At 45.2% G+C, this 23529-nt stretch overlaps 1 protein-coding gene across 20 annotated transcripts in view; it reads left to right on the plus strand.

Moving 5' to 3' along the window:
• Positions 1-23529, plus strand: part of MAPKAP1 (MAPK associated protein 1) — a 240722-nt gene that overhangs the window by 215774 nt on the left and 1419 nt on the right. For all 20 annotated transcript variants that reach the window (XM_069582427.1, XM_069582445.1, XM_069582428.1 and 17 more), the window contains one exon: positions 19698-19795. In XM_069582427.1, coding sequence (XP_069438528.1) covers positions 19698-19795 — 98 coding nt within the window. The remainder of the gene's footprint in view (positions 1-19697; positions 19796-23529) is intronic.

A 23529-nucleotide genomic window follows, 5' to 3' on the forward strand; every position in this document is an offset into this window, starting at 1 on the left:
ATGAAGTTGTCCCCAGTCTTACTTGAGACATGTTTGTCAGAATTTTGAACAGAAAAGAAATGGTTTTTTAAAACCTTCGAATATGGCCAGTTTGCAGTGTTTATTGAGAAAGCTGCTGTCAAACCATTAATTTGGTCGTCATAAAGAACACAACTCAAGTTTAATTGATGCCGAATCCAAAATGTATGAGAATAGCTGACTTGGCAAAGGGACTGAGCGTTAAGAGCGCCTGCAGTGAAACATGTAATTCCATACACTGTGGCATCAGAAAGACCCAGGCTCTGAAGCCCTGCTCCATAAACAGCCATGCTGTGGCGCTCTCCTTCCCTAACCTCTCCCTCTTGCCCGTGTTCTCACAGGGATGAGTCATTGCTCTGTCCCTGTGAGTGTTTAAGACTTGGAACTTAATCACTAAATAGATACATGCCTTTAAAAAAAACTGTACATGTAAATATGGACTCTTAACAAAAATTAGTTGAAAGAAGCAGTGTGTCCACAGCCCTGAGAAATTAAGAATAAATTCTGCCTTTCTGGATTTTAAAAAATGCTGTTTGCTGCTATTATTATTCAAATCAGTGATGTCTAAGTCAGATTTTGCCACTCCTTAGGGTATCTTTTGCTGTTTTGAAGGATATCACTGACCTCTCAAAGATGAATTAATGTGAATTCATTTTAACTGAACAAAGATTTGTATACACCGTGTAGAAGAATGTTTCCAACAGAAAAAAACCACAGTTGAATTGTCTCAGAAATAATTCTCCATCCTTATAAGGTCTAGACATAGGCTTTAAATGTGGTGGGCGCTCTTTTTAAGTCCTGGTTTCAAATTTCAACAGTGAAACAAAAGCAAGGACCCTTTCTGTGAAATTAGCACCCATCAGGGACTCTGAAGCTGTATTTAAATAAAGTACCAGACTCAAGGATGCCACGTCTGGTTTTATCATAAGAAGGTTGTGCAGGTTTAGAGTCTTTAAAGGAAGCAGCCTATCATTAAGAAATCAGATTTAAACTTTAATAAAGTAGCTGTCGTCTTTATAGCTGAAAAGAGCTCTGTATCTCAATTAAGTATAGATGATATAAAATCTTAAGGAAGCAACATAATAGAAGTAACCTGATTACGTTCTCTTGCAATAGTATAATTTAAAGGAAATCAGATTCTGTGGATGCTGGTTGTGTTGGGGGGTGGTGGGGGGATTGTTTGGGGTTTTTTTGGTGGGGGGGGCACGGGGGCAGTGGTTCAAACCACTGTTTGGATCCAGGGCAGGAACTCTTTGAGACTGTGAATTAACCAAACTGCAGGAGACTGTTAAGCGCTGGTGAATAGAACCTGCTGGATATTTGAGCTGAGATTCAGTTAAGGTTTTGAGTTAAATTCACTGGGTTTATTGGTGACCTCCCACTTAAATGAATCTTTCTTTTCATAAGTACTTGACAAGATCTGTAAAGTAGTGTATTTAATTTACTAATTAAATTAAAGGTACTGAATAATGATTTGTCCACATTGATTTAGCTTAAATAGGAAAGATCAGCATTGTTGTGATCTTCAGCAACATTAATGGCCGAGCCAGTTAGACACAAAGGCCTCTTGTGTTTTATAGGTCAGGAGTACATAGGTAAGCCCTGGCTATAATTGAATTGCCTGCACTGCACCCTGCCGTTGCAGATTTCCTCTGCCTCCCCGTTCCATTGTTGCACTGGGGCTTAAGAGAATGTTAACGCCGTAATAGGCACAGGGCCTTCCCCATTATACGTCTTGCTATCGAGCGGTTCTGCATGACTAGTTAAAGAAGATGGCAAGAAGATTAATGAAAGCCGGGCTAATACAGAAGGGGGTACTTTTGCAAGACTTCTACCGAGGAGATATTAGAGCTGAACCAGAGCTTGGCTTTTTCTTTATCCTGTGACCTTTGAACCTGCCTGACTGTTGAGAGCTGCCAGGGAAGTCGACATTTTGATTGATGTTGGTACACGAGTCAGTCTTTCCCACTGAATTCCACATCTGCACGAAAATAGCTTTTCCAGCAGAATTCATACTGGCTCGAAGTGATAGCCCAATTGATGGCTGAACTGCTGTTATGTAGTCTTCATTTAAAGCTAAAAGTATCTGATGGTTTAATTCACTATCCAGTTTTCATAGATTATAAGCCTTCACTTATATGTTCTTAATGGGTTTATCAACCCATGGTGAAAGAGCAGTATTAAGGAGTGTTCAAAGATTTGCAAACAGAGCTCCAAGGAGGCTTTATGGGGGAGTAAAAGCAGTCATCAAACAAACCCTTCACCATCTTTAAAAAAGAAAAATCAGTCTGAGGGCCCAGGCAGACTGACCTTCAGGTTTTTGTAAATAAAGCTAAGTGTCTGTTTCTGGAAAGCTTTCCATGGGGGAGTCTGAAACCCTGCCTCCGCACTCCACCTGAGCCCCAGCTTAGAGCTGCTCTTGATCCAACCAGCTACTAGTTTCCCTGAACTTGACCTTGGGACACTAGCATTCTCTCCGAAAGGGATTATTATGGTCTGCTTATAAGACAGTACGGTGCAGAAAGGAACCTCTTCATTTGTTCTCACTAATTTTGTTACTTTGTTTGTGAAGCTGCACGCCTCGTGTGTGTGTGTGTGTGTGTGTGTGTGTGTGTGTGTGCGTGAGCATGAGCGTGTCTGCACACACGCGCATCTGTGTGTACAGCCCCCACCCTTTCTCCCAATAAAGGCAAGTGAGGAGACTGGCAAAAGGACTCTGGTTTTGTTACTAAAATCAACTTGGGCACGTTGCAGCTCATACATTGAATCCTCTGACCACCTGATTTCTTGTCTCCCTACTTGACAGGAGTAACTCTAACAGACACACACACACACACAAACGTTGATGTGACAAGTATCCCAGCTCCTAAAAGAGGTGGGACCCAGGAATTGTGTCATATTCTTTAGAGGCCCGTGAGATTGTGGGAGGGACATGAGGGTGAGCATTCAGCTACCGCTGGGTGAAAGAGCTACACCCCGAGGTTTGTGGGTGGGTGGGTGTCCCTGACTGTGCAGGTGGAGTTCTTGCCCCAGTAAGTAAGGCGCTTGCGTTCATAGCCACATCCTCAGACTCTGTTGATTCCTAGAAAGTCCAGGATACTTCAGACATCAGGTGGGCAAGCTATGTTGCATTTTTACTCTCTGACAAGGACTTATTTCCTAAGTTCCAGATCAAATACGGTAAGTACTGCTCGATTACAAAACACAGCGACTCTAACATATTAAATGCCCCAGTTATTGAATCGCCTTTTCATAAGAGTACTCTGGAGCACAATCAGGAGCAGGCAATGCCTCGTCCTTTTAACAGATATGTTTCCTAGCCCTATTAAAAGGGGTCTTCATCTATCCTGTCAAAGGGAGTCTGCTGGGGTTTTTTAGTTTAATTACACTATCCAATTAAAACTCCTTGCTGCATTTGGATGCGCCTCTCCTTGGGCCTGAGTGGATATGACATTTACAAGGCTCGCCTTTCAAGCAGACAATAGTGTGATTGATGAGGTGCACGTTCAGTGAAGGAGGCGAGTGCCTGTGGAAGTGCTGCTTAGTGCATTTTGATTTATTTATCATCTTCTTCCAAAACAAGGGAGCTGCCGGGGAGATGGGTTCTAGGCAATCGGAGGGGACCACCTCAGTCTTTCCAAGTACGTGGTAAGAAAAGGCCTGGAGTGTGCCATAGGATAAAGGTGGAGAAACCCTGTGAAGCGTGGGCCCAGCTTGCATCATCGAATGCCAGGCTGCATTCTTAGGTTCTCTGACCCAGTTTAGTTTCCAGTACCCTCCAGCTGTGATGCGCTGTTAAGTAGGCCATCACTGTGTTTTAGGGAACAGTTGCTGGGGCTGGATAACATTGGCCAGATCCCTGAGAACGCAGCCTGTGGGAGCCAACCCAGCGTGTGTCCTGTTGACTGGCCCAGTCATCATTAGCTGGAACCGGACATTTGTACTGGGCTTGCCAGTTTATGTTCCCAGCTGCATCCTCCAGCAGCCCAGCAGCTTCTTTCCAGGAGTTAGCAGTCAGTGGCTCTTGCTCTAACTCTGCCCGGCCACACTGAACATTTAAAAGTTGCTTCTTGAATTTGGAATTGGCCAAGAGCAGGGGAGGCTCTTCAGCAAAGACATGCGGAGCCACAGAGGAGAACTTCTTGAAAGCTGTAATGACAGGGCAAACCCAGCACCTTGTTCCTAACGTGCTCTTCTGCATACCCTCAGCATACGGTAGTCAAGGCTAGTGTGCTTGTTTCTGTGGTTCCTGGAAAAGAGGTATTTAGTACAGTGTGGGGCCTCTGAAAGGGTCAGCACTCCTGAATTTAGGAGGCAGGTGATTCTGCTCTGAGCCCTAGACAGATGATAAGAACAGTAAACCTCTCATATCCATTATCAGTTGCTCATGGGGAGCTGCTGGGGGCATGTCTGCTAAGTTTGTAACATACAAGAATGTCTGTGTTTGTGAAGAAAATTGACTGGTACTGAGACACTCAGTGGGTTTTCTTATACTCTGTAAACTTTCTTCATCTTTCCCTAGGACTTACTAATAAACAGGAATTTCCTTGTGTTGATTGGAATATTGGTATCAGAGTAAAAAAAATTGGGGGGTATCACCTTTTTTTTATTTCTCCTGGGAGAAGCCTCCTTTTTGCTATTCAATTTTCACTTAATTGTTGACTTGGGCCGTATAGATCTATAATTTTTTTAAAAAGAGTTATATAAGTATAATGGAAAGTTTGCATGTATTTACTTTCTCCTTGATTTTAGTTATCATTTCCTCGAGTTTTTTTTTTTTCTTGATTGTAACATCAGAAGAGATCCTAATTGAGAAGAAGGTAAGGGCAGAGATTGTTTCCTACCGAAGAAATCTGTGTGAAAGATTTCTCAGCTGGATAAATGATTGGAAAAATCTGTTTCCCTTGCCTCCTGCCAAGCTCCAAACTGTGCTTTCATAATAAATAAATGGAGTGCTTAGATTTTAAGTTATTCCTGTAGATGCGGAAAATTTCTTTCATTAAAATCAACATATGTATTGCCTACAAGACTCCCATAGGCAACTTCCAGGACAGGGTAACTGTAACCAGATTAGCTCTTCTATCATAAATGACCGGAAAACCGCACAGAATTTAAGAAACTGTTCTCGGACTTTGGAAAACAAGCAGCACAGGACTGTGAACCCCGGGAGAAGGGAAACAAATGAGGTGAGACCTACGATCACTTCAGCTTTCTTCCAGGCTTTTCCAAGGAGAATAGAGCAGTCTCACTGAGCTAGGAGACACAGATCAGAGTTAGGAGAACTAAAATTAGCAAAACTGAGTATGGAGATTGCCTGGAGTATCCCAGAGGAGCCTGGCAGGCTACAGTCCATGGACTCGCAAGAGTTGGATACGACTTAGCGATTAAACCGCCACCACCACCAAGTATGAAGAGGACGGAGCTATACTGAGAGCTCTAGAAGCCCTTTAAAGCCCTTTACTCTTCTGTTGTATACTAAGCCATGCGTGTCTGTGGTGGGATCTCACGAATCTGGTCAAAAAACAACTACTGGGAGCTATAAACTAACATTCTGGCCAAAACTCGAGTTTGTAGCTCCCCGGTCGTTGAAGCATCCAGGACATTTCGTCGTGACTCTGGAAAGGCCATATCTTAGGAGTAAGGCTAAACTAGCCCTAGATTAGAGAGTGCTTTAATTCTTAAGAAAGTTTTAAAAGGAGTCTTGAAAGGATCAAACTGATCCACGTGTAAATTAACTGACTGCCAGAACAAAGCCCAATAGTCTCTAAAAGATGGTGACAAAATGCAGAGCATAACGTTCACAATATCCAACTTTCAGTCAAAAATTACACGGCATGCAAAGAAGCAGGAAAAACTTGTCCTATAACCAGGAGAAAAATCAGTCAATATAAGCAGAGTCAGAAGTGGAGAGAGAATAGAATTGGCAAGTAAGTACTTAAAAATCCTTATTATAAGTATGTTCAAAGACTTAAAGCAAAACAGCTCAAAAAGAAGAGAAATGGAAACTTTAAAAAGAACCAAATGAAAATTCTAGAGCTGAGGAATACAATATCTGAATCAAAAAACTCCCTGTGGGAGCACATCAGGAAGAGAAAAGGTCAGAATGTTAGTTATCTGTTGCCACATAACAAATTGTCTCGAAACTCAGTGGCTTAAAACAAGAATAACACTTATCATCTCGCAGTTTTGTGGGTCAGGAATCCAGCACAGCGTAGCTGGGTCCTCTAGCACAGGGCCCTTCCTCAGGCTGCAGTCCTCCTGTCAGCCAGAGCCACAGTCATCTCAGTGTTCAGCAGGGGCAGGATGTGCTTCCAAGCTCACCGAGTAGTTACTAGCAGAGTTCATTTCTTTGTGAACACCCTCAGTTCCTTACCACATGGGCCTCTCCACAGGGAGGCTCTCACAATGGCATCTGGCTCCATCTAAATAACCAGAAGCAGGAATGTACTAGGAAGAAGTCACACTGTTTTATAACCTAATCTCAGAAATAGAGCCCAACGCTTTTGCTATACTTTATTCATTGGAAGTAAGTCACTAGGTCTAGCCCACAAACAAGACAAGGAGGTTACACAAGGCCATGAAAAGCAGGAGGTGGGATCCTTGGAAGTCATTTCAGAATCTGCCTATTGCAATCAGTGAACTTTAAAGGACAACAGAAAATATTCAAAGTGAAGCAGAGAGAAGAAACGGATGAAAAGAACAAAGGCTGTGGAATAATAGCGAATGTTCTAACATACATGTGTTATGTTATGACTCTCAGGGATGGTAGAGAAAACTGTTCCAGATTTGTTTAAAAATACCAACCCACCAACCTTAGAAGTCCAAAGATGGCCAAATAGGATAAATATAGAGAAAACCACATCAAGGCACATCATAATCAAATTGCAGAAAACCAGTGATAAAGAAAAAAACTTATAAGCAGTCAGAGAAACCAAGATAAGAATTATTTCCCACCAGAAATAATGCAGTCCAGATGATGGAATGACATCGCTTGCTAAAAGAAAATCTTGTCAACCAAGATTTCTATATTCAGTGAAAAAAATCCTTCAGAAATGAAAGTGAAGACATTTCCAGACATTAAAAAAAAAGAAAGAATTTGTGCCATTAAACTTTCACTATAAGAAACATGGATGGCTAGAGGTGGGGGAAACGTTGCTGGATACAAACCCAGATCTGCACAGAGAAATCAAGAGTACACAAAATGTCACCATTAGCAACTATACAGAATGAACAAAGGAAAAGGAAACAAGCCAGAACTCTTTGAACAGAGATTGACAAACTCTGGCCCATGGGCTGAATCCAGCCCACCACCTATTTTTGTATGGCCTGTGCACTAAAAATAGTTTTTAACGTGAATATTTACAATTGATTTGATGATATGGAACACTAGTTTTGAATTCCATTTTTTAAGCGAAACATCATCTCCCCTCAAAAAAAAAAAAAAATTCTGTCCTCAGGAACAGCTTGTAATACCCCCAGAAGATACATTTGATAGTTATATTTTGAATTTTTTAATTTTAAAATGTAGAAATTCTTTTTCTCTTGTTATAAAAGTATCTATTAAAGAGCCTTAACTTTGCCTGTTGGCCCACAAAGCCTTAAGTATTTACTGTCTGGAAAAGTTTATCTTGGAGAGTGAGAGTGAAAAGACAAAGAATCTACCAAGTGTCAGGCACTGTCCCGAGTGCTTTATACTCACTGCTTAGTTCTTGCAACAACTCTCTGAGGTTTATGTACATGTGTTATAGAAATCTCAGTTGATTATCCTAGGATTACTTAATCTTAGTAACAACTCTGTGAGACAGATATTGTTCCCATTTTATAAGTGAGGAAACTAGGACTCAGAGAAGTTATGTAACTTGTCTGAAGTTATGTATAAATGGTGACAGAGGCTTATATTCTTCCCTTTGCACTGACGCAAAGCCAGGGCACTTAAACCTCTGTGCTTTTGGATGGAAGAGTATCCCTAGGCCCCCAACTCATAAAGTCTTTCTCTTTTTTTCTTGCAAAATACTCTTTATTGACGAATTTATTGAATATTTTGAGGACTTTGGATTTTATTTTTAATTGAATAATTACAGTACTGTGCTGGTTCCTGCCATACATCAACATGAATCAGCCATAGGTATGTGTATATCCCCTCCCTCTGGAACTCCCACCCGCCTCTCGCCCCATCCTGCCCCTCTAGCTTGTGACAGAGCACTGGATTGGAGCTCCCTGTGTCATACAGCAAATTCCCACTAGCTATTTATTTCTTAACAAATTTTAACTATCCTTTGTTATCTGGTTTCTCCTCCTAGAGGATATTAAATGCAAAAAAATATAAGGGGGAGAAAAAATTACAGAACTTAATAATAAAGACAGTGGAAAGTGAAAACTGACAAGAATGAAACAAAAAATGTTAAAAAGCATCCAAACCAATAAGCACAGTAGTGTGGCAAGATCTTAACTGTTTTGTGGTGAGATGTAGGACCTTTTATAGCCCTGAGGAGATCATGAGATTCAATATTCATAAAGATGAACATGGTAACACAGTATTTATTTTCCTTATACTCTAATACAGGGCTTCCCTGCTGGCTCAGATGGTAAAGAGTCTCCTGCCTGCAATGTAGGAGACCAGGGTTCAATCCCTGGGTCGAGAAGAACCCACTTCAGTATTCTTGCCTGGAGAATTCCATGGATAGAGGAGCCTGGCAGGCACTAGTCCATGGGGTCATAAAGAGCTGGACATGATTGAGTGACTAACGCTTTCACTTTCATACTCTAACATGGGAGGAAATTTTGAGAGTTTTTATGCTTAAGATGGAAAAGGTATGTTTTTTGCATGAAGGTCACTCAAGCTCTCTGCTCCACGGGTTGGACAGCTGAGATTTTATCTAATTTAGCCTCCCAAGAGAAGCTGCAAATTCAAACTTGTTACTAACTGAGGACAGAATTTCCAGATACAGAATTTGTCTCTTGCTTGTCTGCCTCTTTAAATGCTAAAGAATGAAACTCAACCAATACTTGGTTACTGAAATGCCATATTACATTTTGTTAGAACAGCTGACACATGAAGCATCAAAAGGCCCCATAAATATTGTTTAATTCATTGCTGACATACACCTACTGCCTAGGAGGGTGGAAGACGTGTCTCAAGGAGGACGACTTGTGAAATTGTGTGAGTTGCAAGCTGAACTAACCATTCATTTCATGGAACTCAGTTTATACTTGAAAGAGCAACTGACAAACTATAGTTACTCAAGCCTAACTATTTAGCATATATTTTCTTGAAAATAAAGGAAGTAATCCTGCCACTTCACGGAAAGTAAGTTAGTATTTGATGCCAGGGATGAAATTCAGGCTTTTGGATGAAAATTAGAGTCTCAGAAAATTTGTATCCATCACTGTGAACTTCACTTCTCATTACTTTTCTGAAGAGATCAGTGGCGATAATTAATGAATATTGAGTTTTGTTTATATTGTATAATGTGTCAACATATGAAAGACCTGTGTATTTTCTAGACTACTGCATGATGTTACGAAACCATCCAAGAGTAGGAGCGTCATTTAGGGGCTTCCCTGATGGTCCAGTGGCTAAGACCCCACGCTCCCAATGCAGGGGGCCCAGGTTCAATCCCTAATCAAGGAACTAGATCCTACATAGCGCAACTAAGAGTTCACATACTGCAGTTAAGATTCCAGACGCCACAACAAAGACTTGATGCAGCCAAATAAATTACTATTTTTCTCTAAAAGAGTCATGCAAAGTGCAAGACAGACCAATGAATTGAAGTGTAACAGTACAAAAAGTTTATTCATGTGGTTTTAGATTCCACATTGCAGCTCATCTTTAAGGAGATATCATTTATCAAGTTTTGTATAATATCAAAGAATATTTGCAGAGAATATTAAAAATATTCCTTTATCAAAAACGTATCTATGTGAGGCTGACTTTTTCTCATATGCTTCAACCTAAGCAGTCACAACAAATCAAATGCAAAAACAGAATATAATACAGCTGTGTTCTGTCAAACCAAATGTTGATATTTTATAATTTTCAAAACTATACAGTAATGCCAGCTTTTTCATTAAAGCTTTGTTGTTTGAGGAAATAAAAGGGTTTCACCATTAAAAAATATATTGTGTTAACTTGCAGTAAGTTTATTATTTTTTAATGGATTAATTTTAAATTTCTCAGTTTTAATTTCTAATATAATAATAATAGATATAATCCACATAAAAGCTTTCAGGGCTCCTCAGTAATGTTTGAGTGTAAGGGGATTTGAGGCCAAAATGTTTGACAACTGCTAATCGTAGGGTCTCGAAAATCATCTAAGAAGTTTGGACTTTATTCTGAAGACAGTAGGGAAAGAAACACTGTTTTATGTAAGGGAGTAATAGGACCATATGTGTGTTATAAAAGGACGACTCCTCTAGGTAGACCTTTGGATCTGAAGACAACGTGACCTAAAGGAGGCAAACCAAGAAGCAGCAGTAGATGGTCAGGACTGGGTGGAGGGCTGTGGTCACAGGATGAGAGGGATAGAAGATAAATATATGAAAACTCTTTAGGGGAGCAAATGCTGGGAACTTGGTGAGCCCTCCAGTTGCACTGACAGCTTTGATTTTTTTTTTTTTTTTTTGCTGCATCAGGTCTTAGTTGTGGCATGCAGGCCTAGTTGCCACAGGGTAGGTGGGAACTCAGTTCCCTGACCAGAGATTGAACCCCCGTCCCCTGTATTGGAAGACAGATTAACCACTGGACCATCACAGAAACCCCCAGAGCTTTTTATTTAAGGGGAAACGTAGACTTCAGTTCTGGACGTGCACCACTGCAGGCCATAGAGCATGGTGGCTATGGTTGGCTCTGAAAGTCTGAAGAAAGGTCTCAGCTAGACACCTGCTTTGGGATCCTCAACATCTGACTCTCCTAAGTTGCTTCAATTGTGTCCGACTCTTTGCAACTTTAAGAGTGTAAGGAGATTCGGAGCCAAAGTGTTTGACAACTGCTAATCTAGTGTTAAATAGATTTAAGGGACTAGATCTAATAGACAGAGTGCCTGATGAACTATGGACAGAGGTTCGTGACACTGTACAGGAGACAGGGATTAAGACGATCCCCATGGAAAAGAAATGCAAAAAAGCAAAATGGCTGTCTGAGGAGGCCTTACAAATAGCTGTAAAGAGAAGAGAAGTGAAAAGCAAAGGAGAAAAGGCAAGATATTCCCATCTGAATGCAGAGTTCCAAAGGATAACAAGGAGAGAGAGAAAAGCCTTCCTCAGTGATCAATGCAAAGAAATAGAGGAAAACAACAGAATGGGAAAGACTAGAGAGCTCTTCAAGAAAATTAGAGATACCAAGGGAACATTTCATGCAAGATGGGCTCGATAAAGGACAGAAATGGTATGGACCTAACAGAAGCAGAAGATATTAAGAAGAGGTGGCAAGAATACACAGAAGAACTGTACAAAAAACATCTTCACGACCAAGATAATCACGATGGTGTGATCACTCCCCTAGAGCCAGACATCCTGGAATGTGGAGTCAAGTGGGCCTTAGAAAGCATCACTACGAACAAAGCTAGTGGAGGTGATGGAATTCCAGTGGAGCTATTTCAAATCCTGAAAGATGATGCTGTGAAAGTGCTGCACTCAATATGCCAGCACATTTGGAAAACTCAGCAGTGGCCACAGGACTGAAAAAGGTCAGTTTTCATTCCAATCCCAAAGAAAGGCAATGCCAAAGAATGCTCAAGCTACCGCACAATTGCACTCATCTTACACGCTGGTAAAGTAATGCTCAAAATTCTCCAAGCCAGACTTCAGCAATACGTGAACTGTGAACTTCCAGATGTTCAAGCTGGTTTTAGAAAAGGCAGAGGAACCAGAGATCAAATTGCCAACATCCCCTGGATCATCAAAAAAGCAAGAGAGTTCCAGAAAAATATCTATTTCTGCTTTCTTGACTATGCCAAAGCCTTTGACTGTGTGGATCACAAGAAACTGTGGAAAATTCTGAAAGAGATGGGAATACCAGAGCACCTGACCTGTCTCTTGAGAAACCTATAGTATGGAGGTCAGGAAGCAACAGTTAGAACTGGACATGGAACAACAGACTGGTTCCAAACAGGAAAAGGAGTACATCAAGGCTGTATATTGTCACCCTGCTTATTTAACTTCTATGCAGAGTACATCAAGAGAAACGCTGGGTTGGAAGAAGCACAAGCTGGAATCAAGATTGCCGGGAGAAATATCAATAACCTCAGATACACAGACGACACCACTATGGCAAAAAGTGAAGAGGAACTAAAAAGCCTCTTGATGAAAGTGAAAGTGGAAAGTGAAAAAGTTGGCTTAAAGTTCAACATTCAGAAAACGAAGATCATGGCATCTGGTCCCATCACTTCATGGGAAATAGATGGGGAAACAATGGAAACAGTATCAGCCTTTATATTTTTGGGCTCCAAAATCATTGCAGATGGTGATTGCAGCCATGAAATTAAAAGACGCTTACTCCTTGGAAGGAAAGTTATCACCAACTTAGACAGCATATTTAAAAGCAGAGACAATACTTTGCCAGCAAAGGTCCGTCTAGTCAAGGCTATGGTTTTTCCAGTGGTCATGTATGGATGTGAGAGTTGGACTGTGAAGAAAGCTGAGTGCCAAAGAATTGATGCTTTTGAACTATGGTGTTGGAGAAGACTCTTGAGAGTCCCTTGGACTGCAAGAAGATCCAACCAGTCCATCCTAAAGGAGATCAGTCCTGGGTGTTCATTGGAAGGACTGATGCTGAAGCTGAAACTCCAGTACTTTGGCCACCTCATGCGAAGAGTTGACTCATTGGAAAAAAACCCTAATATCGGGAAGGATTGGGGGCAGGAGGAGAGGGGAACAACAGAGGATGAGATAGCTGGATGGCATCACCAACTCAATGGACATGGGTTTAGGTAGACTCCAGGAGTTGGTGATGGACAGGGAGGCCTGGCGTGCTGTGATTCATGGGGTCGCAAAGAGTCGGACAGTACTGAGCAACTGAACTGAACAGAATCTAGGGTCTCGAGAATCATCTAAGAAGCTTGGACTTTATTCTAATGACAGTGGGAGAAGAAACACTGGCGAGCTGCAGCCTACCAGGCTCCTCTGTGCATGGGATTCTCCAGGCCAGAATACTAAAATGGATTGCCATGCCCTCCTCCAGGGGATCTTTCCGACCCAAGGATGAAACCCACATCTCTTACGTATCCTGTATTGGCAGGTGGGTTCTTTACCACTAACACCACCTGGAAAGCCCCATCGACATCTGGGTAATAATAAAAACCCGATGAGCGAACCTGACAGAGGAGAAATGGAATTAGAAGTGATGAGAGTCAAGGACAGGACACTGGGGAAGACCATCATTTAAGAGAGAGAGAAAAGACAAGATGGCCGCAAAGGGATGTAAGAGACGGATTGACGGGAGAAGTCAGCTGAAGAATCAGTTGACTGTGGCTTCATGGGAAGAGAAGTATCAGATACAGCTGAGGAGCCAAGCAAAATAAAAGCCAAGAATTATCAACTGGATCTCTCAACATAGAGGTCGTAGTGACCTTAGCAAGAGTGTTTTCAGTAAATTAGAGGAAGGAGGGAAATCCCATTGCCATGGGAGTTTTTATAATCAGCTTTAATTATGTTTATAGGAGGGAGCCAAAGAGGGGAGGGGGTGAATGACTCAGGCAAAAGTGTAAGTGGATCACTCTGTCCTGCTCCAGAGGTCAAGGAGCTCACTCCAGTTACTGGGGCCTCTGCCACTGTAGGGGGCTCGGAAAAGGAGCACCAGCCTTATGGGTTCAGTTAAACTGAACTGAAGCTCATATGGGCAGCTGGGCTTGCTACTTGCAGTGGAGGGTTTTCAGCCCAGAGACCAAAGCATCCCAGGCCTTCCATTTCCCCAAAAAAATCCAATGAGAGTTTCTACCCACTTCCAGGCCAGAGGGACCAGAAAAGATCAGACCCTGAAAACCCACTTCTTAAAAGTATCCATGTCTGATGTAAAGGAATTCAGAAACAATCCAGATGCGCAGAGATGTCCTTCATAGCCTTACCTATAATACTGTCAATATTATAAGTAACTTAAATGCCCAGCAGAAAGATGGTAGCTTGAGCCATGGCACATACCTACTTAATGGGACAAAAGGCAGCCGTTGAAACAGATGGTTGTGGAGACGATGTGTCAACAAGGGAAAGGCTATCGTAAGATGTTAACAGCAGAAATTATCCCCCAATTCTGGTATACCGTCTGATTACAGTTGTGTAAAACAGACATGAGAATGACTGGAAAAGAGACCTTGCCTGTCACTGTGCCGGTGTTGGTATTATGGGGGTCGAGGGTGGAAGTTTTTCCTCTGTCTTCTCAATGTCTCATAATTTTTAAATGTATTTAATATTTTTTAATTGAAGAAAAAAAATTCAAATTTACTTTTGGCTTTCCTGGTAAGTGATGGCCCCTGGAGGGTTTTGGACACAGGTGGGCTACCAGCTCGATTTGGAAGTCCCAGCTCTGACCCGTCATTGACGGCCACAGTTGGTGCCCGCAGGTCGTTTAGAAGGGAGCCTCCTCTCAAACCACAATCTCAGGACCCTTGGCAGTGGAGATCTGGGAGCCCTTCTTTCAGTGGGAGTGTGTAAACTGCTGGCCCTCTGCTTCAGCTGTCCCATCTTGTGACAACAGCTTTTTTCTGAATGGCCACTCCCCTCCATTGACCAGAAGAATCTGTTTTTCAACACAGCCTTTTGTTTAAGTTAAAACTCATAATGCCGATGATAAATTACAGCACAAAAGCTCAAAGATCTCTGTTCCTGACGTCTGTGCTGCTAATTAGTTTCTGTTCAGTGTTACGTTCCAGTTTCTCTGTTTTCCTTTGGAAAAAAAAAAAACAAAACACGTAAATGTAAATACATTTTCACATATCCAGACTTTCATTGCAATATTCAGAAGCAGATGTATAGTTTCAGTGCCCTGAGCAAATCTGGATATGTGACCGGGGCTTGGATACTTCATTTTGTATTCCATTATATTGCATTTTTATTCATAAAGCTCTGAAAGCAAGTCTGCTCAAAGAAGGCCCAATTAAAAACCAGATCTTCAAAATAATGAGAATTTTAGCTTCAAATACCAGTTCCATCACAGTTGTAACAATGATGGCCACCACCCGCCTTGAGCCCCCTCTGCACCTGAGCACCATGTGAGATGTCACGGGTGCTGTCTCCTCCCAGGCAGATCTGGGCTCTGGGGGCAGTGCCTCCCACGGTCTCAGCACTGGAACTCAGCACACTCGGGCTTCTTCCCAAGTCTCTGACCAGCGCTCACATTCTCCCCCTCTGGATCCCAGGCTTTTGTTATGCTTTAATTTCCAAAAAGTTTAACAACCCAAGCGAAATCATTTGGACTAATTGGAATATCAGACTTTGTGTTCTCTTTTACCTCGTTACTGATATGCAGGCATGCCTCAGAGGCATTGCAGGTTGGGTTCCAGGCCAACCATAGTAAAGCAAGTCACACACATTTTGGGCGGTTTCCCAATGCTTGTAAAAGTTATATCTACACTATATGTAGTCTGTTAAGTGTGCAATAGTAACATCATGTCTAAGAAAATAATTTACATACCTTAATTTTAATATACTTTATTGTTGAAAAATGCTCACTATCATGACAGTGCTCGGTTGCCACAAACCTTCAATTTGTTTTTTAAAAAAATGCAGTATCTGTGAAGCATAGTAAAGGACATCACCATATAACAGCGTCATTCTTCCTCAGCTGGCGTTTGTACAGTTTGCCCCTATGGCTCACTCCTTCCCTGTGAGAGCTGCTCATTTTCGTTGAGTTTCCAAGAGTTAACCTGCCCGCCTCTCGTTCCCTCTCACATCCCAGGACAGACGCCCTGGAAGGCTGCAGCCGAGCAGGGCGCTTGACCCCGCTTCCCCCTTTACCTGAGGTGAACCTCGAGCCGCCCGAGGCTGAGGAGGGCTTGATGACAGACTTCTGTCGCTTTGTGTTTCTGTTCTGTTCAGTCGGTGTTGAAATGCCAGTGATTCCATCTACCCAGACACTGCTGGTGGAGATTTACCATGTAGCATAAACTACTCATGGTTATTGATAGATTCATTTCCAGAACTAGGTCAATTAACTTGTTTCGCTTTAATCTGTGGGCTTTGGGTTGGGTGAAATTATACAAGTGTGAATTCTGCTTATTAACTATTCTGTTGTGAAAGCATTTCCAAATCCTGTCACAGTTCCTTCTCTGTGGTTCTCAAGTCGATCCCTTTCTCAGCATCCTTTTTGCCCCCGTCTAGCTCAAAACCAAGTGAGTACGCTCCTACCCAGAGGACTGTGGCGGTTGGTCCCCCAGCCTCTAGACCCTGGGGAGTCAGGGTGAGTGCTGCAAATGACAATTTGCGTTTACTGCCCCACTTAGGGCCCACTAGTGGCTCCCTCCCCAGCCCTTCAGTCGGCCCTGTGTCCCATCATGTCCTGCCTGTCCGCTGCTCAGAGCGCCATCTGGAAGGCCTGCTGCCTTTTGTCCTAGGTTGCTCTGTCCTTACCCTGTTACATCCGTCTCTACTCCACCTCTACCCAGCTGACCCCCCTTCCTCCTCCTGGACAACTCAGACAGGCGTCAGCTTCTCTAGGAAAGTGCCTCTGATGGCCCTTCTGCCTCCAGGCCAGCCCGCTCCCCTGGGGTCTCCCTGCCATCTCCCTGTGATCCCCTTCCTCGTCCTGCTCATCGTCCTTGTCTCTCGGTGTTCCTGGTGTCCATCCCTCTGGCCCGGGCACTCACCTGACTCCTGGCAGGACCTGAGTGCGTCAACCTGCCCTTCTGGCCACCCAGCAACACAGGGATCCCTGGAGCAAGGGGAAGAGCCGCAGAATGGAAACTGCTGGAATGCCTCGACTGCACGCCTCAGGGCTCCAGCAGGGGTGACAGCGTGACTCCAGGTTGACTCGAGCTTGCCGCCCCTGCCCAGTCCTCCTACTGAGCAGGAAGGGGCTGTCTGCGGGTATGTCCCCCCACACTCTAACGCAGTTGGCTCTGTAAGAGTCGCTTGAGGGCCGGCTTGAATTCTGACGCAGGCCCCCCAGATAGCGTTCTCGGTATCCTCCTTCCGCGATGATGTGAGTGTTTTCCTGGAAAGGACAGCCAAGTCCGAGGCTTCAGCGACATGGGGTGCACTGTACGTCATTCCCGCTTGCTGCCCTCTTCCTTGGGGGTCTGGAAAGAGCGCTGGGGACAGACAAGGGACGCTCACAGCCTCCGAGCTCAGCACAGTTCACATGGGGGTGTTTGTAGTCACCTGACCCAGATATGCTGCCGTCCCAGAGACTTGCTGTGGGATGATAGTTTCCTTTTGCCCTGTGACTGGTGTGTAGGTGAACCACAGGTCTCTTTCCGTGAGCCCGTATGCTCCCGGGGGACAGTGTGGAGGCTTCCATCAGAGGCCCCAGGCCCCTGCAGACCGCGTGTCACATGTGCCATGTGTAGGTTTGGCTGTTTCTGAAGAGCACCTGCCAGACGGGTTTTTAATGGTGTCTCGGTTGTTCAGGCAAAACACGCTCTAGTGACAGGAGGTGTTGGTTTTGTTTTGTCAGTGACGAGTGGGAGCAGGTGGGATAGACAGCCCGTGAGATCACTTATCAGAGTGGTCAGTGAACCCCGAAGCTTCGGGTCCATGGGTCTCCCTAAGACCTTCTGGCTCTTTGCAGCCCCAGGCACTGGAGTCTGTGTCTGTCAGGGCCAGGCGTCAGCAGATAGGCCTCCTGGAGGGGGCGTCTCTGTTTGTCCTTCACAGCCCTGTGACCTTCATAGACATCTCCGCTTGGTCACAGCACGGCCATCAGAGAGATCCGCAGTGTTCTAACACATGGCAGTCTCTCCGCCGAGACTCAGGTGGTTCCGAGCTGAATCCTGTGAGATCAGGGAATACACATGTGTGCACCCTGACATACAGTCCACCCTCTTAGCATGAGATCCGCTTCTCAGAAACAGGTAATTTATACATTCACAAAATGATGGACTTTCAGCTAAGAATTCTAACATTTCAGTACCACGATTGAGAACCAGGCTACATTTGTCAAGTGACCGAAAGCAAGGTTTTTCAGAAATTATTAGCTAGTTTTTTCAATATTGAATTTATAGGCACGATGAGTATATTACTGTGATGTTTCCAGGATAAAATAGCGGCACTTTCACTTTTCTGGCCCCAGACGTTCAGCATATATCAGTGTATTTAGGGAGATCTGAAGAATTAGCTACTGTAAATAAAGTTTCCAAGAAGGTTTCTCCGGGAAAGAGGTGAGCTTACAGTAATACGGGTGATATATTATTAATTAATAACTATGACCAGCCACTGCTTCAATTAAAAGGACAACGGATGAGAACGCCTAACAGAAAGGATATGCTGAATCTTAGTCTCAGGAGCACCAAAGTCTGCAGAGCGGACGGGGGGAGTGTTGTTTCTGGGGCTGGTGAGCAGGAGGCCTCTGGGAGCGAGGTGTCACAGGCTGCGCCTCGGTCTGGGAACGTTTGCTGAGCTCTGGCTGCACGTCTCTCTGGAGCAATGCGCCTTTGGTTGCCAGAAGCGGAAACCCACTTCAGAACAGCTCAAGGAGAAAGAGGACTTTCTGGGAGGGCCGCAGGGGTCTCCCAGAACCCAAGGACAGCATGTCCTGATGGCCAGGGAGAGAGTCACGTGGGGCTGACGCGGGCAGGTGCCTGGAGGAGGGAGTCTGATTGGCACGTATGGCCCTAAGGACAGCCACGGGGGTGTGGACTCGGCTGCAGGTGGCGTGACACGTAGGCGGGTTTCTCTGACGGCCGAGCACTGTGTGGGAAGACGTCTGGGAATGTGTCCCATGGAGGTGCTGGGTGAGCTGGAGGGCCAGCATGGGCAGGTCTTTTAGAGAAGGTAACAAGCGAGGACATCCCCAGTATGGACAGGTGGGTGTGTGCAGTGCCCCGGGCTGGTCTGTGGCACCAGGGGGTGGTAGAGTGCGATGAGGCCAGACCAGGAAGCAGTCCCAGCAATGACAGGGTTGCCCTGAGGGCGGTAGGAAAGGGGTGCGGAAGAATTCAGATCTCTGGGGGTTCGAGTGTTCAGAGGATCCGGCCCCCCGAGGTCAGTCTGCGGTGTGAGGCGGCAGCTTTCAGAGCAGCCTCTCCGTGCGCTCCTCTACCCCGACCCCACCCATCCTCCCAGGAAATGACCAGAGGCCTTGGGAGCAGCCTCCACACGGGAGGGGTCGCACGACCCGCACTCCCCTCCCTCAGGAGCCGGCCCTGGAGACCCTCGTAATCGCGTTACTATCGGCCTTTCCCCTTCCTGTTGCTCATTTATTTGACTTTAAGCACAGTTATTTTATTTTTAGAGGAATAATTTGGAGTTAATTGGCCTTCTACCTTAAAAAATACCACCATTTCCATGTAATGATCATGTGGGAGTAGTTCTGTAGAGCCTTACACCCACCCTCTCCGCTGTGAAGCGGGACCTGACTCTCCCCCCAGCCCCCGGCCTGTGATGACGAGGTGAACCGCTCCAGGAAGAATGGCTGCTGGGCAGCCTCCACCTGCTGTCCCGGGAGCTGGATGATGAAAGGAGAATCTGGGGGGCCACCCCCGAGGTGATCTGCCAGAGCCCCTCACCTCGCCTTTTCTCTCTCCCTGCAGGTCACGCAATATTTAAACTCACATATCTAAGCAATCACGACTATAAACACCTCTACTTTGAATCTGACGCTGCTACTGTCAACGAAATCGTGCTCAAGGTGAGTGTTCCTTCTCGGCCTAGGCCTGCGGTGTGCGGGGCTGTGTGCCCCCTCTCCCACTCCCCCACCCCCATCCCGCAGCACCAATGAGGCTCCTGGGCCAGTTTTGCAGAGACGCTGTGCTGGCTACAGGTCGCCCGGCTGGTGCGCGCCCAGGCCTGGGCCGCATCATACGTCAGCTGCTCTTCACTGAGGGGCTCGCACCCCTCCAGTGTGTGACTCTGGCCAGTCACAGCACCTCTCTGGGCCTCTGTTTCTCCTCCTGTAAAATGGGGATCATGGTAGCTACCCTGCTCCACCCCACCAAAGGGCTGCTAGAGAGAATATTAAATGAATATTAGCTAGGTAGGTGAGCCTACCTAGCTAAGTGATCATTCATTTTCCTTTTAAGAGTAGACATCATCAAGTATTAATAATAGTAATAAAAGTACTAAGATCTACTGAAGGGTCCAAAGTGCAGGATCTCAGCCAGGCCCTTGACCTGTCCCATCTCAAGGAGCTTCACACCTCTGTGAGGTAGTGATATAAAATCATTCCCACTTCCTAGATGAAAACCGAGGCTCAGGGGAAAACTAACTCAGCCAGGATTGGGACTTGGCAGAACCACAACCTGACCCCAGGTTTGGGGGATTCTAGAACCTGTGCTCCTAAGGCCCCAGGTGTGCATGGCATTCAGGAATTAAACAGATTTCAGTGAAATCAGATTGTTTCACAGAAACATTTTGAGTTTACAAAAGATTTTCAAAAGTGGTAGATGAGAATTAAAAGGATAAAGCTGCCAGGAGGAGAATTTAGAGCCGAGACAAGAGTAGCGTGACCAGTTGGATGGAAAGCAGAGGATTTCTAGATGACCCCAGGTCGGAGCCCATCAGAACAGCCAGCGGGCAGTGCCTGCCTGGAGTGCTTGAAACCAGCGATCTAAGAGTTACCTGCCCGCATCACCAGGCCACCCAGGGAGCTCATGCCACACTCAGGGGCCAGGAAGAGAAATATTCCCATTACCCCGTCAGGGCTGGCCTTTTTTTTATAGCCAACATTAAAATATTCAAGACTTGAGAAGGATTCTAGTAAAATTATAATCCTGTGTTTGACATCAAAATAATTTTCACAACAGCAGATTGATGACAGAAACACAGGTTTATGACTTCAGTGCGAGACTGCGGAAGAACAAGTGCAGAGAAATCATTTTCCAGGACCAAACGCTCCCTGGAAGCAGATGCTTTTCTGCAAAATCCCTGAGGCCTAGCGCCTTCCCTAAATTGTCTGTTTTCATATGAAAATGCTTGTAGAAATATTGCATCGTGCTTGAGTCTCCAGGAGAGTCCCAGCCTGATTTACTTAGAGAAGCTAATGGTCGTGATCCTGATGGAAGATTAAATTTCACATCTCCGATCTCTGATTTCTAAAGCAATTTAAATACTTATCCTGATCTGCCATTGCCAGTGTTTTCATGGGGCTTTGCACTGATACTCAGTGACTGTGGCCCCACTTAGTGGAAATGCTTCCATCAGAGGTTCTTCTCAAGTTGGTCATAGATACCAGCATCATATGTAGTGGTTCTAGAGTTACGGAGTTTCACATAAAACAAGAGCTTTAGACTGAAACTGAAAGGAGGAAACAAGCATGAGAGGCTGATGTCAGACCATTACAAATAGGCAACTTGCCATCAAATTATTTTTATCTCATTGTCTTTTTCCCCATGGGACCCATTTATTGAGCACCATCTGTCTACAAGACCTTTGATGTACGTGATCTCATTTCATTCTCACAACTGCCCTGCCCCGTGTAGACATTATTGTGTATGTGTGTGAGCTCAGGTGTGTCCAACTCCTTGCACCCTCATGCACTGTAGCCCGCCAGGCTTCTCTGTCCGTGGGATTTTCCAGGCAAGAACACTTGAGCAGGTTGCCATTTCCTACTCCAGGGGATCCTCCTGACCCAGGGATCGAACCTGTGTCTCGTGTCTCCTCATTGGCAGGTGGATTCTTTACCGCTGTACCACCTGGGAAACCTGTGGACACTATTACCCCCACTTTATAGATGAAAATACAGAGGCCCAAGGCTCCAGAGTGCACAGAGGTAGAGTGTCAGCTCGAACCCAGCTGAGCAGTCCCAGACTCCCCCACCCCCACCCCGCCTGAGATAGAGTTGAGCTAAGCCATGTGTGGTCCCTAATTCTGCAGGCTTCGAGATGAATCTCAGAGGAATCATTGGTCTCTTCAGGTTGGGTTCTTCTCATGATCGAGTGATAGAGGCTGTGACTTTATTGACCATGAAAACTCCCTATATTTTTATGCCTTAAGCTGTAAAATGCATTGAAAGTGAAACACTCTATAGTGCATAAAATTGTGCAAGTTTTAAGCCACAGCATATTAACCAGCTAATGGCAGACCAAAGGGCGTTTTTATCTTTTGATTATTACATTAATCTTCCATTAAAATTATCTATGTGATTATCACAAAGCATTGAAGATAATAAATTTAGGAAATACTTGGCCTGTTAAGGATCATTTTTAAATGCTTTTGTCAAGTTACATGTGCCAAAAATACACTGAAAACAGGCTAGCTGATTGTGCAAACAACTGAGTCCAAAGATTGCTCTTATTAAGAATGATAAAACCGCTTCTTCCCATGCATTGTCTGTGGTGTCCCACGTCATCACCCGGCCTGCCGGCCTCGTGATTTATTGCTCTCAGCTGGTAACTTGGCGAGGCAGCGGGCCGAGCGTGTCAAGCCTTCTGTACTCAGACACCAGCCCTTAATGCCTGCTGCCGCCGACTATCAGAGCAGAAAGTTTGGAGGGGATGCCGTGATGGAGCCCCGGCCCCACACGAACCAGGCCATCTGAACTGCCCCCCCCCAGCCCCCATCACCTCCGTTCTTCCTCACTCAGCAGAGGCCTCTCCCCTCAGGGCAGGACACGTGGCCCTCAGTGTAGAATCAACAGAAGGGGTGGCTCAGTTCTCTAGCCAGGAGTATTCAGGTTTCTCAACTTTCCGGTCTTTGAGCTTGGAGAGGAACGGTGTTGGTTCACAGACAGGCCCAGCCAGAGGGCTGCTGGGGCGGTGGGACAAGGGGAGTCTGAGGAGGTGAGGGGTGGGGGTCTCTGAGAAGCCAAGCAGGTTCTAACCCGAACTCTGACAAGCTTCGTGGCCTCAAGTGAATGACATTGCTATTCTGAGCCTTGGTTTTCTCCTCTGTACAGTGGGGATAACAGTAGCAGCCACCTTCTCCTAAGGCCCTTGTTGTTGTCTAGTCGCTAAGTCATGACCGACTCTTCGCGACCCCATGGACTGCAGCACGCCAGGCCTCCCTGTCCCACGCCATCTCCCGGAGTTTGCCCAGGTCCATGTTCATTGAATCGGTGATGCCATTCAACCACCTCATCCTCTGCTGCCCTCTTCTCCTAATGCTGTTGTGAGGATTAAATGAGTTTATCCTTGAAAAGTGCTCCAATCACTGCTGCTGCCCTGTGGCCCTGCCCAGCCAGGGGCACACCCTCGCGCCGGGCGCAGGTCTGATCACGGCACTGCTGCCCTTCCCTGGCCCCTCCCCACCTCACCGTGTCTGGCCCCTCAGCTTCTGAATGGCCATGAACACCCCCTTGCTGTGTTCCTCTGTTGTGCCTTGATGCACACTGGTTCTCCCCATCCCTTGTACACCCCAAACTCCTATTTATCCCTCAAACCCAGCTCCTTTATCCCCTCGCAAGACTTCCCTCCCCACATGTTCCCA

Source organism: Ovis canadensis, chromosome 3, assembly GCF_042477335.2.
Source record: "Ovis canadensis isolate MfBH-ARS-UI-01 breed Bighorn chromosome 3, ARS-UI_OviCan_v2, whole genome shotgun sequence".
NCBI lineage: Eukaryota > Metazoa > Chordata > Mammalia > Artiodactyla > Bovidae > Ovis > Ovis canadensis.